The sequence below is a fragment of the Narcine bancroftii genome, chromosome 2 (genome assembly GCF_036971445.1).
Source record: "Narcine bancroftii isolate sNarBan1 chromosome 2, sNarBan1.hap1, whole genome shotgun sequence".
Classification (NCBI taxonomy): Eukaryota; Metazoa; Chordata; class Chondrichthyes; order Torpediniformes; family Narcinidae; genus Narcine; species Narcine bancroftii.
In genome coordinates this window covers 102,892,074-102,906,521 of record NC_091470.1, presented here as the reverse complement: position 1 = coordinate 102,906,521, position 14,448 = coordinate 102,892,074, and the positions used below count along the sequence as shown (strand labels likewise).

At 43.0% G+C, this 14,448-nt stretch overlaps 1 protein-coding gene across 1 annotated transcript in view; it reads right to left on the bottom strand.

The window, feature by feature from the left end:
- The window catches only part of LOC138752913 (cytosolic purine 5'-nucleotidase-like), a 114,652-nt gene that overhangs the window by 63,320 nt on the left and 36,884 nt on the right, over positions 1-14,448 (bottom strand). Inside the window, exon 5 of the mRNA XM_069915525.1 lies at positions 13,436-13,527. Within this exon, the coding sequence (XP_069771626.1) occupies positions 13,436-13,527 (92 nt within the window). The remainder of the gene's footprint in view (positions 1-13,435; positions 13,528-14,448) is intronic.

Below are 14,448 nucleotides of genomic sequence, written 5' to 3'. Positions count from 1 at the left end.
AAATGTTAAAATTCTCAAAGATACACTACACTTAAAATCACCAATGCCTGAAGAGGGTGCACAAAATCCGTGAACCGGTGCGGACTCGAAAGGCCAACATGGCCTGTTTCCGCTCCGTAAATGGTTATATGGTTATATGGACCAAATACGCTTCCTTTTTCACTCTGTGAACCATATCAATCAAAATACATACAAACATTTCCATTTTAAATATACACAGTGGCATTTTCTTCCCCCTTTTTCCCCCCTCACCTTCCTTCGCCCCCTTCCCACCCCCTTCCAACATATACAATACAATAAGACCATTAAACAATGTCACAACACAATGAAAATAAACAAGAAAATTGTGTCATCTACTTTTACACACTGGATCAAGTCATTTTGTCTTCTTATCATTTTAGGGGGTGGAGGTTCGAGGCAAGCCCTCTCTGTTGTGTTTCATGTATGTTCAAATAATGTGACTTTATTTTTTAAATTATATGGTTTTTTTTCCCCAATGGAATACATTTATTCATTTCTATGTACCATTGCTGTACTCTCAGGCTCTTTTCTGATTTCCAAGTTGACATTATAAATTTTTTTGAAGGCTATCATAATAAATCTTTTTTGTGCTTCATCCAGTTTGAGGCCTAATTCTTTACTTCTTATATTACTTAGAAGAAAGATCTCTGGATTTTTTGGTATGTTGCTTTTTGTGATTTTATTTAATACCTGATTTAGATCTTCCTAAAACTTTTTCACTTTCTCACATGGCCAAATTGCATCTACTGTTGTTCCCATTTCCTTCTTAAAATGAAAACATCTATCTGATAATGTTGGATCCCATTTTTTAAACTTTTGGGGCGTGGTGTATAGCCTGTGTAACCAATTATACTGTATCATACGTAACCTTGTGTTTATTATATTCTTCATAGTTCCAGAGCATAACTTTTCCCATGTTTCATTTTTTATCTTCGTTTAAATTTTTTCCCCACTTTTGTTTGGGTTTATAGCTTATTTCATCATTTTCCTTTTCTTGCAGCTTGATGTACATGTTAATTATATGTTTTATTATCATTGTTTCTGTAATCTCATATTCAAAGCTGCTTCCTTCTGGTAATCTCAGTCTGTTTCCCAATTTGTCTTTTAAGTAGGCTTTCAGTTGATGGTATGCAAATATTGTACCATGAGCTATTCCATATTTGTAGTTCATTTGTTCAAATGTTAATAAATTATTCCCCAAAAAACAAATTTCTATTCTTTTAATTCCTTTTCTCTCCCATTCTCTAAAGGAAAGGTTATCTATTGTAAAAGGGATTACCTGATTTTGCGTCAATAATAATTTTGGTAGTTGGTAATTTGTTTTTTTTCCTTTCTAAGTGAATTTTCTTCCATATATTGAGTAGATGATGCAGTACTGGTGAGCTTTTATATTGCACCAGCTTTTCATCCAACTTATAAAGTATATGTTTGTAATGCACGTCGAAAGAACCAAAGACTTGTTGATCCAAACCAAGGCTTTTATTAACTAAAAGACTGGAGCATATTACAAGTAGGTCGACCAGTCCAGAATGACCTGATCTGGCTAGGAGCAATCCTTTAAGACCTGCCAGTAGGTGTGGCTACACTCTCAGCCAATCACAGTCATCCTACACTACCATCTGTACATATGTATATATACACATTGGTGATAGAATCTGTACGATCACATTCACCCCTTCTTTGAGAACCGACCCCAGGGTGGATGGAGGTTAGAGGCTGTACCGGTCAGGGGGTCTGACCATCCGGCGTGACCACCGTGGAGCCGGGATTGGGGTCGCCGGAATCGTGTTGCCGGCAGGCTCGTAGGGTGCGGCCACTGCTTCGCTCAATTCCCCAACAGCATTATCGACAGTCTGGCCTGAGCTGGTGGGGTGGTGCTGGTCCCTCTGTTCAAGCACATGACCCGGGGGAGAAGGAATAGGGGGAGGTTGGGTTAAAGGTATTGCTGCGCCTGATCCAGCTTGGGCTAGATCCCTTACTGAGACTGTGTCCTCCCGTCCGTCTGGGTACTCAACGTAGGCATAATGCGGGTTCGCATGGAGCAGAGTCACTCGGTCAACCAAGGGGTCGTTCTTAGAGTACCGGATGTGGCGTCGTAAAAGGATTGGACCGGGAACCGTGAGCCATGCCGGTATGGTTGTACCTGACTAGGATTTCCTCGGGAAAGAGAACATCTTTTCATGGGGGGTGGCATTGGTCACGGTGCATAGGAGGGAGCGGATGGAGTGTAGGGCACTAGTGAGCACATCCTGCCAGCGAGAGGTGGGGAGAGCTTTGGATTGGACGGCAAGCATAACCGCTTTCCAGATGGTGGCATTCTCGCTTTCGACTTGCCCGTTATCACGTGGGTTATAGCTGGTGGCCCTGCTTGAAGCAATATCATGCTCCAGAAGGTACTGCCGCAGTTCCATGCTCATAAACAAGGACCCCCTGTCATTGTGGATGTAACTGGAGTACCTGAAGATGGCGAAGATGCTGTGCAGGGCCTCTATAACTGAGGAGGCAGTCATGTCCAAGCAGGGCACAGCGAACGGGAAGCGGGAGTACCCGCCGTAAGGATGTAGGTGTACAGTTGATCGACGGTAGGGACCCCTTGAAGTCTACGCTGAGACACTCAAAGGGGCAGGTGGCTTTGATGATGTGGGTGTTCTCCGGACGGAAGAAGTGGGGCTTGTACTCAGCACACACTGGGCAGGCTCAGGTCATGGGGTGAATCTCCTCGACCGTGTAGGGCAGGTTGCGAGCTTTGACAAAATGCGCGAACCTAGTGACCCCTGGATGACAGAGTTCCTCGTGGATTTTCTGCAGCCTGTCCAGTTGCATGTTGGCGCGTCCCCTTGGAGAGTGCATCTGGCGAGTCGTTGACTTTACCTGGCCAATATAGTATCTCATAATTAAAGGTGGAGAGCTCGATTCTCCACCTGGCGATTTTGTCGTTCTTGATCTTACCTCGCTGGGTATTGCTAAACATGAAGGAGACCGCACATTTGGTCAGTCAGCAGCGTAAAGCGCCTGCCAGTGAGGTAGTGTCTCCAACGACATACTGCCTCGACTATGGCCTGGGCCTCCTTCTCGACAGAGGAGTGTCAGTTCTCAGGACCCTGGAGAGTTCTGGAGAAGAAGGCTACCAGCTGGCCGGCCTGGTTCAAAGTGGCTGCCAGTGCAAAGTCAGACGCATCGCTTTTGACTTGGAACGGAATGGACTCATCGATGGCGTGCAGCGTTGCAGCAGCAATGTCTGATTTGATGCGGTTGAAGGCCGCTCTGGCTTTGGTTGACAGGGGGAAAGAGGTGGTCTTGATGAGTGGCCGTGCCTTGTCAGCATAGTGTGGAACCCATTGGGCATAGTAAGAGAAAAAACCCAGGCAGCGTCTGAGTTCCTTCTGAGTGTGGGGGACGTCCATGAGAGGACGGATGCGGTCAGGGTCCGGCATGACCACCCCGTTCTCCACCACACAACCCAGAATTGCGAGCCGAGTGGTCGGAAGACACACTTGTCGAAATTGTAGGTCAAGTTCAGCCGAATTGCAGACTGAAAAAATTTCTCAAGGTTGGCATCATGATCCTCCGTGTCATGGCCGCAGATGGTGACATTGTCTAGATACAGGAAAGTAGCAGTCAGCCCGTTCTGGTCCACCATCTGGTCCATTTCCTGCTGGAAGACCGCGACACCATTTGTGACCCCAAAGGGTACCCTGAGGAATTGATACAGTCACCCATTCGCTTTGAAGGCTGTGAAAGGTTGGTCTTCTCAGCAGATCGGGAGCTGCTGATAGGCCAAATATAAATCATTGGTGGAAAATACACGGTATTGGGCGATCTGATACACCACATCCGTGATCCGTGGAAGGGGGCACGCATCCAGGAGGGTGAAGCGGTTGATTGTCTGGCTGTAGTCAACCACCATCCACGGCTTCTCCAGTTTTTAACAACTACTACCTGGGCCCTCCATGGACTCGAGCTAGGTTCAATAATGCCCTCATCCAGCAGTCTGCGCACCTAACTTGTGATAAATTTCCTGTGTTCATAACTATATTGCCAGCTTTTGGTGGCCACAGGCTTCCAGCCAGGGGTGAGATTTGCGAAAAGTGCTAGTGGAGCAACTCGGAGGGTGGAAGGACTACAGGTGAGGCCCCGGAGCACGGGGGTAGGTGGCTCAGGTTGCCGCTGGCCGGAGGCTCCCGGGGTGGAGTGGTTACAGACAGAGAGTGGAACGTGAGGCCCCCCAAAGTGCATGGAAATGGTTTGAAACTGGCACTGAAAATCCAGTCCCAGCAGAGCAGGGGCGCACAATTCGGGAAGGACTAATAGTTTGAAGTCTGTGAACGTGATGCCCTGGACTTTCAGGGTCGCCACGCAGTACCCCTTTACCCCAGTCAAGAGTGATCTGGTCGCCAATGAAATTCTCTGTGCAGTGGGGAGAATAGCTAGTCCGCAATGGTGGGCCAGGTCTGTGTGGATAAAACTGTCAGTTGACCCCGAGTCAAATAAGCAAGTGGTATAGTGTCCATGCACTTTAATCAGTCCCATTGCTTTTGTGAGGGGTTGGGGGAAGTCCTGGTCAAGGGTTATTGAGGCAGAGATTTGTAATGTAGACAGTGGAGTCCTGCGTGATGACGTCACGCAATGTGTGCGTGATGCAATCACGCTAACAGTGGGGCCTGAAAAAACAGTGTCAGGGAGATGGTGTTGCTGCCTGTAGCCAAAGGTAAGTGTTGGGGGTCGCTGCTTGCCGTCAGTGGTGGGGTGGTCAGTGGGGGGACGTTCAGTGATGGCGGGTCCCCAGACGGCAGCGTCGGGTCCCCGGTTGGCAGCGTCAGCACGTCCCCGGTCGGCTGCGGCTCCCTGGTCAGCAGTGGCGGGCCCCTGGTCGGTGGCAGCAGGTCCCCTGGTCGGCGGCGGTGTGTCCCTGGTCAGCAGTGGTGGCGGGTGTTGAGGTCAGGGCTGGGGCCTGGTCGGACATTAGGGTGAACGTCATTGCGGAGAGGGTGGTTGCTCGTAGAGTCCTTTCAGCACCTTCATGGCTGCAGCGTAAGTGGTCGCGTCCTGGACACTCTGGTAGACACTCAGGGACACCATAGTCATCAATATTAGTAGTCGACGGCTATCCTCTATCGCGGCAGGATCAGAGAGCTGTAAGTATGTTTCGAAGCATTTCACCCAGTGCTTAAAGTCATTCGAGGCTGTAGCTGACTGTGGGACGATGTCGAGGCATTCCAGCCGTAGCATACGCTCCATCACTTCAAAATTTTTTTTTAGTTAATAAAATTGTAATGCACGTCGAAAGAACCAAAGACTTGTTGATCCAAACCAAGTCTTTTATTAACTAAAAGACTGGAGCATATCACAAGTAGGTCAACCAATCCAGAATGACCTGGTCTGGCTAGGAGCAATCCTTTAAGACCTGCCAGTAGGTGTGGCTACACTCTCAGCCAATCACAGTCATCCTACACTACCATCTGTACATATGTCCATATCCACATTGGTGATAGAATCTGTACTATCACAATGTTTCAGTACCTTCTCCCCTATTTTATCTAGCTCTATTTTAGTTCAATCTGGTTTATCCCTTGTCTGATAAAAATCTGATAAATACCTTAATTGTGCTGCTCTATAATAATTTTTAAAGTTTGGTAACTGCAAACCACCTTGCTTGTATCACTCTGTTAATTTATCTAACACTATCCTCAGTTTCCACCCTTTCCATAAAAATTTCCTTATTATTCTCTTTAGTTCATTGAAGAATTTCTCTGTTAAGGGAATTGGTAATGATTGTATTAATAAGTATTGTATCCTTGGGAAGACATTCATTTTAATGCAATTTACCCTCCCAAACAACGTTAGTGGTAATTCTTTCCAATGTTCTAAGTCTTCCTGTAATTTCTTTACTAGTGACTGATAATTTAATTTGTACAGGTGGCTTAAATTATTATCTAACCTAATACCTAGGTATCGGATTGCTTGTGTTTGCCATTTAAATGGTGATTCTTTTTTAAATTCTGTATAATCCGCATTACTCATTGGCATCACTTTATTGGCTTTGATCTTGTACCCCGATATTTCTCCATATTCCTTCAATTTCTTATGTTATTCTTTTATTGATATTTCCCAAGATCGTGTTATATGGCGAGCTCTCCACTGGCCACCGTGACAGAGGTGCACCAAAGAAAAGGTACAAGGACTGCCTAAAGAAATCTCTTGGCGCCTGCCACATTGACCACCACCAGTGGGCTGATATCGCCTCAAACCGTGCATCTTGGCGCCTCACAGTTTGGCGGGCAGCAACCTCCTTTGAAGAAGACCGCAGAGCCCACCTCACTGACAAAAGGCAAAGGAGGAAAAACCCAACACCCAACCCCAACCAACCAATTTTCCCCTACAGCCGCTGCAACTGTGTCTGCCTGTCCCGCATCGGACTTGTCAGCCACAAACGAGCCTGCAGCTGACGTGGACTTTTACCCCCTCCATAAATCTTCATCCGCGAAGCCAAGCCAAAGATTTCTGGTTCTGTTAAGTATATTATGTCATCTGCAAATAAACTGATTTTATACTCTTTCTCCTTTATTTTTGTCCCTTTTATTTTGTTTTCTGTTCTTCTCAGTTCTGCCAATGGTTCTATTGCTAAAGCGAACAGTGAGGGAGATAGTGGAGATCCCTGCCTAGTTGACCTACTTAATTTAAATTGGTTCGATACATATCCATTTACTGTCATCTTCGCCAATGGTCCATTATATAATATATTTTTCTGGTAGATTGAACCTCTGTAATATTTTGAATAAATAATTCCATTCTACCCTGTCAAAGGTTTTTTCTGCTTCTAAAGCAACAGCCACTGTTGGTTTCTTATTTCCTTGAACTGCATGAATTAGATTAATAAGTTTACAGACATTATCCGCTGTTCATCTTTTCTTAATAAATCCGGTTTGATCTTGTTTTACTATTTTTGGTACACAATCAGCCAATCTGTTTGCTAATAATTTTGCTATTATCTTAATCTGAATTACGTAGAGATATTGGTCTATATGATGCTGGTGTTAGTGGATCCTTTCCCATCTTTGGTATTACTGTAATTATTGCTGTCTTACATGAATCTGGCAAGTTTTGTTTTTCTTCTATCTGGTTCATTACTTCCAGGAGAGGAGGAATTAATAACTCTTTAAAATGGTTTTATCAGCTTGTTTTGCTCCTCTTCTTGCAATTTCAGCAGTTAAATTTAGGTAAAAACTCTTCTATTTTGTCTTATTTCCCCTCGTTCTCAGTTCGGTATAATTGTTCATAAAATTCCTTAAAGTTCTCATTAATCTCCATTGGATTATATGTAATTTGTTTGTCCTTTTCCTTGATGCCAATACAATTCTTTTCACTTGTTCTGTTTTAAGTTGCCAGGCTAATATTTTGTGTGTTTTTTCTCCTTGCTCATAATACTTTTGCTTTATTTTTATTATGTTCTTCTCCACCTTATACGTTTGTAATGTTTCGTATTTTATTTTTTTGTCCGCCAGTTCTCTTCTTTTCGTTATATCATCCCTTGTTGCTAGTCCTTTTTCTGTACTTACTATCTCCCTTTCCAACTGCTCTATATCCCGATTGTATTCCTTTTTCATCTTAGTCACAAAACTTATTATCTGCCCTCTAATGAAGGCTTTCATTGCAACCCATAATATAAATTTGTCTTTCACTGATCCTGTATTTATTTCAAAGTACATTTTAATTTGGCGTTCAATAAATTCTCTAAATTCCTGACTTTTAAGTAGCATGGAGTTTAACCTCCATCTATATGTTCTTGGTGGGATGTCCTCCAGTTCTATTGCTAATAACAGAGGTGAGTGATCAGATAGCAATCTAGCTTTATATTAAGTTTTCCTAACTCTCCCTTGAACATGGGGCAACAACAAAAACATATCAATCCTTGAGTATGTTTTATGTCTATTCGAATAATATGAGTATTCCTTCTCCCTTGGGTGCTGCCTCCTCCACATATCCATAAGTTTCATTTCCTGCATTGATTTAACCATAAATTTGGCCACTTTATTCTTTTTGCTAGTTTTTTGTCCAGTTTTATCCAACATTGGGTCCAAATTAAGGTTAAAATCTCCTCCTATCAATATATTCCCCTACGTATCTACAATTTTCAAAAAAATATCTTGCAAAAGTTTTGATCCTCTTCATTAGGTGCATATATATTGATCAAATTCCAGAATTCTGAATATATCTGATACTTTATCATTACATACCTCCCTGCCTGCTAGATCTGTTATTTCCTCCTCTATTTTAATTGGTACATTTCTATTTATTAATATAGCTACATCTCTAGCTTTTGAATTATATGATGGTGCCGCTACGTGCCCTACCCAGTCTCTCCTTAATTTATTATGTTCCACTTCAGTTAGATGCGTTTCCTGCACAAATGTTATGTCTATTTTTCCTTTTTTCAGGAAATTTAATAGCCTTTTTCATTTAATTTGGTTATATATTCCATTAATATTTATAGTCATATTGTTCAACATGGCCATCTCATATTCTGTTTACACCACATTTCCGCTTCCTCACCACCACCTTCCCCTCTTCCTCATTTTCATCTCTCAGTTTTCCCTTTTTGAACTCAATGTATGACAACAGTTTTAAAGCATAAAATACTTCCACATCTCAAATTCCCTTCACCCCAAATGTCCCCCCCTCTCTTGCCCCTTGTCCCTTGCCGGGCAACCACAACTCCCTTCTCCATTTGGATTGTGAACCCGCTCGCAAGCGTCAACTGATTTCGCAGTGACTGTTATTCTCCCGCACCCAACCCCCTCTAGAAAAGACTTTTATCTACACATATAACAAAGCTCACCCTCTTTTTTCCTCCCTTACTTCCTTTCTTCCCTTTTCTTTCCCTTCTTTAGTTCTTACTTATACATTATTTTTACATCTTTATATGTAGTTTGTCATCATTCTTCATTCTTGTTACATCTCTTCTGTCCTGCAGGCATTCTGCAAATTCTTGAGCTTTCTCCAGATCCGAGAACAGTCTGTTTCGCTCCCCCGTGATAAATATTTTAAGCACAGCTGGATATCTTAACATAAATTTATAGCCTTTTTTCCATCGGATCGATTTTGCTGTGTTAAACTCCTTGCTCTTCTTTAGGAGTTCAAAACTTATGTCTGGTTAAAAAAATATGTTTTGACCCTTGTATTCCAATGGTTTTTTGTCTTCTCTAATTTTATTCCTTGCCCTCTCCAGTATATTTTCTCTTGTCGTGTATCTCAGAAATTTTACTAAAACGGATCTTGTGTCTGTGGTTTTGGGGATAGTGTTCTGTGTGCCCTTTCTATTTCCATTCCTTCCTGTATTTCTGTCATTCCCAGGACCTTTGGGATCCATTCTTTTATAAATTCTTTCATAGTTGTGCCTTCTTCATCTTCCTTTAGGCCCACTCTCTTTATGTTGTTTCGCCTACTATAATTTTCCATTATATCCATCTTCTGAGCTAAAAACTCCTGTGACTCTTTAACTTTTTTGTCACTTTTTTCCAATTTTCTTCTTAAGCCATTCACTTCCGTTTCTACTCCACATTTTCTAATCTTTTCCCTATTTCTGTCATGACCAGCTCTATTCTACTTACTTTTTCTTCTGTACTTTTCATTTCACTAAATTCTAATGTCTACCATTCTTTTAATGCTCTCATTTATTCTTGAAAGAAAATTTTATTTATATACTGTCTATCTATTTTACCTCCTATTTCTCTGTGCAGAGCTTGGTCTTCTTCTTCCTCTTCTTCTGTGTCTGCACCTGTGTTTGTGTCTTCTGCTTCTCTTCCTTGTATCTGTGTCTCTTCTGACTTTCCTGTTGAGTTGCTTGCCTCACTTTGCTGGATGTTTTTTTTCATGGCTTCTTGCTGTTGGTCCTCTTCTTCTGGGCTAGTCATCTGTTGGGCCTCCTGCTGCTGTTCTTCTTTCCTATCACTCCCTTTCCTGTTGCTTTCCTCTTCTTCCAGTTGAGAGCCCTGATGTCGGGCATCCCTCAACTGGTCGCACTGTGTTAGTTTGCTCCTCAGCTATGCTCCCCTCCCTTCGGTGTTTTCTTTTCCTTAGTGTGCTCATTGCGCACTTCTGTTTGGCTCAGAGAGCCATTTTTGCAGTCCAGCGGTTGGGAGGTTGTGACTCTGCGGGGTTGTCACCAACCTTGGGAAGCGGGCTCTTTTCTCCACGATGGCTCCCTGTTTCTTCATGCATGTAAGGCCTTCTCCTTTCTCTTCCGGTGTCTTTTCTTTTTTTTTCCCGTTGTTTTTACTTTTTCCTTCTTGGGTGCCATTTTCTTTCTTTTCTCCACAACTTTATTTTTTATTTGTTGTGTTTTGTGTTTCATGAACTTTGTATTTTCTTCACTTTATTTCTTCTTTTCTGGAGAGGGCTGGTATTCTCCTACCAGCCACTACTCCATCACGTGACTCCTCTGCACCAGGTGATTGATGCCCTTTTGAAGCAGGTGGGAACCTTTGACTGCAGCAGTGAGAGATTGAAAATGTCCAGGAACATTCCAGCTAGTTGGTTAGCCCAGATTTTCAGTACCCTGCTAGGTATGCCATCAGGGCCTGACGCTTTGCAAGGGATCTTCCACTTGAAAGATATTCTGACGTTGGCCTCAGAAACAAATATCACAGGGTCACCAGCTTCTGCAGGGTTTCTCACTTTTCAAAGCAAGCATAAAAGATGTTCAGGACATCAGGGAGTGAAACATCACAGCCATTTAAGCCAAGGCTTCACCTTGTAGGGTGCAACGGCCTGAAAGCCCTGCCATAACTGGTGAGTATCTGATTCAAGTCAAGATGAGTCACGTTTATTTGTCGTTCATACCACAACCATTGCAGGGTACAGTGAAAATGAGATAGCGTTTCTCCAGTCATTGGAGCTGGTTATTTACGTGACTAAATTACATCAGAATTTTTTTTTAATATAAATAACATATCACTTATAAATATCATGTTACATATGCTAGCCCTGTGTCCCCAAAGTTCCAGTTGTCATAAGTGAAGGTTTGTGTGGGTCCCACAGGTTAAGAACCAGACCAAGATTGAAGTACAAAGCACAAGTTTATTCTCAAGAGACACAAAGGATTCTAAACACTAAATTAACTTAGACACACAGTTTGCAAGGGCATGGATATGTTCTGCAGGTAATGAGGGAAAACTAACAAAACCTAGGAATGACACAAACACACATAGAGTAAATAGTCGGATCAAGGTAACACTACATGCCCCCACCCCTTGACCTGTATGGACACGGCTCTAACTAACTGGCCTCGGGACTCACCCCAACCCATTACAGAAGGTGATACTCACAGGCCACGAGGAGTCAAGAGAGAGAGAAAGAGAGCGCAAAGGAAAGCATGGTTCCTTATAACCTGTAGCAGGTATTGTGAGGCCAATCACTCGGGGGCAGGCCGGGCCCCATTGGCTGCTGTGACCAATGGCTCAAAGCTAAGTGCAGGGGCTCGCCAGGGGTCAGCTCAGGTGATTCACCTGGCCCAATTAGGTGAAAGTCTGGAGCCCAGTACCTGGTAATTTGAACAGGTCAATCACGAGGGTCACCTTGATGGCTTGGGGCGAGTCCGGCCTTGATTGGCATGTGATGTGTCCTCTGACTAGGAGCCCAGCAGTGTCACCATGTGGCAGCCACGATCTCTCCATTACAATTACATCAGAAACTTTTTTATGTAACATGTCTTTTATAAATATCATGTTACATATGCTAGCCCTGTGTCCCTGGAGTTCAGGAGCCTCACGGCTTGTGGGAAAAAAACTTTCGCAATCTGGTCGTGAAGGCCTGAACTCTTCAGTACCTCTTCTCAGATGGCAGGAGGGAGAATAGATTGCTGGAGGGATGTGTGGAGTCCTTCACAATGTTCATGGCTTTCCGCAAACAATAGCTGTCATAAATGTCCATCATGGTAGGGAGAGAGACCCCAATAACCCCCTCAGCAATCTTTTCTCTCCGCTGCAGAGACTTGCATTTTGAGATAGTGCAGTTACATAGGATGCTATCAGTGCATCCCCTGTAGAAGGTAGTGAGGGTGGAAGCTGGACTTTTCTTAACCTCCACAGGAAGTAAAGGCATTATTGGGCATTCTAGGCAATGGATCTGGTATTGGGAGACCAGGAGAGATTCTCCACCAGGTGCACACCAAGAAATTTGGTGTTCTTGATTACCTCGATGGTGGAGCTGTCGATGGTCAGCAGAGAGTGATCCTCCTGGGCTCTCCTGAAATCAACCACCATCTCCTTTGTTTTGTTGATATTCAGGTGCAGGTTGTTGTCTCTGCACCAGTCCTTTAGTGTTTGCACCTCCTCTGTGTCTAATTCTGTCTAACTTCACTTGGAATTGCCTCTGCTGTTTATATAGCCTCCATAAGTCGTACTTGAACTTTCTATAGAGATGGTCTTAAACACCATCGACCTAGCCCTCAGCAGGTTGCAAATTCTTTGCTTCATCAATGGCTTTTGGTTGGGGTACTCACGGAATGTGCGCATGGGCACACACTATTTTCAGAATGCTTTCATTCAGCCATGAAACACATCACATAGCAATTGTTAGCTGTACATTAGCCAGGAAGATGGTAGATAGTGGAGGCCTCAGGACCCAGTGTTTTAGTTTAACTTGTAGCCTGGCTCTGCATCCACGTGATTGGGTCTTTCTTAAGGGGCCTTTTTGCTGACTGCCTGAATCGCCTGCAGTCGGCAGGATTTTTCCATTTCTATTGATCGCTAAGGTTTTCGACAATCTGTACTTAATACAACATTACTTATAGATGTGTCAGTTTCTGTGGCTGGGGATCAAGCTGTAGTAGTTCTAAATGGGAATATTTGATGATTCCCATCAGAGCTGAACACAAAGGGTCACCGCTGCAAGAGCAAGTTATAACTCAATGGTTTGCTCTTGCCCTCTGCCTCATCGTATTCCTTCAACTTGGAATGTTTACATAGTCACTTTTATAAATTGAAAGGAAACCTGAAGTATTGGAATTGATTGAAACACTCAGCAGGTCAGGCAGCATTTGTGTCAAAAAAACACTTTTGGTTTCAGGTTGAGGATCTCTCATCATAACAGGAAAAGTAGGAAAAATGTTTGTTTTCCTGTTCAGCTGACAAAAATATGACCTGAAACCTGTAATGTTAACTGCTTCTCTCTCCTCAGATGCCGCCTGTCTTTCAGATTTTATTTCTAATTTCTGGTATCTGGATTTTTTTTAAGCCTTTAAATTTACAAATGAGCAATAAAAGAACCACACCACTAGGTTAGGCAGAATCTGAGGAAAGAGAAACCAAGTTCCTGTTTCAGGGCCAAAATCCTTCCGGTGGGTTCAAGCTCCTGTCTGGTGACTTCATAAACAAAATTTTGGGCTAGTTACAGGATAACAAATGTTTAAACCTACCAGCAAGGTTAAAGAGAGTGTTAAGGATGTAAAACCGCTCTACATCATCCCTTTGGATAAACTTGTTGGGGTATTGCTCAAGAATCTCTGACCTGAGGGAAGAAAATTATGAGAGGTTGGTCTGAGAAAAAATCAAGTCTTCAAACAGCATCTAAGTTTCAATGATCACCTCAAAGTGATGGTTGGGTATGATTGGCCATCGGAGGAGAATGAGGGAAAGTTTCTAAAGGTGTCAGAGAAATGTGGTGGACAATAAAATATCACTAATTGAAGTTTTTAGGGAAAAAATATCAACCCATGTGATTGATGATTTAATTCCCAATGTGAGACAGATACCATTAAAGGCTGTGGAGCAACAGGGAGGGACATCTAACTGGGGATGTTCAACGAGTTGAAAAAGGCACGGCTTGGTAAACAACAGGAACATTGCACTGGAGACGAGAGAGTTAAAGGGATAAGAATAAATGCCCTGGAGTTCCAGAGAAATGGCAGTTCATGGAGAGACGCTTTGGTGGTCATTAAGGAAAATGTTGTTGAAATTAATCCCTCGGTCTTCAGAAGGCATTGCTGTAGCAGTGATTTGGTGAAGAAGGGGACAGAAGTAACACCAGGGACAGATGAAATGGGTAAATGATTTAATGTGAACGAAGCAAGGAAGTAAATATCAGGATCAAACTGAGGTGAGCTGAGAAGGTGAAGCAACTGAGGTAAGGCCACTGTTAAATAGTGGGATAGGACAGTGACATCTATAAATCCACGGATACTGATGGGAAATGTTATCAGCTTACATGAGGGAAGTTAACTCAGGCTTTTAACAGCAACCATTGGTATAACAATTCTAATGTAGTAAAACCATGTAAAGCCAGGAGCAAAACTGTCAATGAGCCATTTAAGGAGATTTCTAATTTTAATTTTATTTACAACACAGTAAAAGCTATTTCCAGACATTTAAACCTGTGCCACCCAATTTCACTCAATTATCGTACAACCCCATACATTTTGAAGGGATGGAG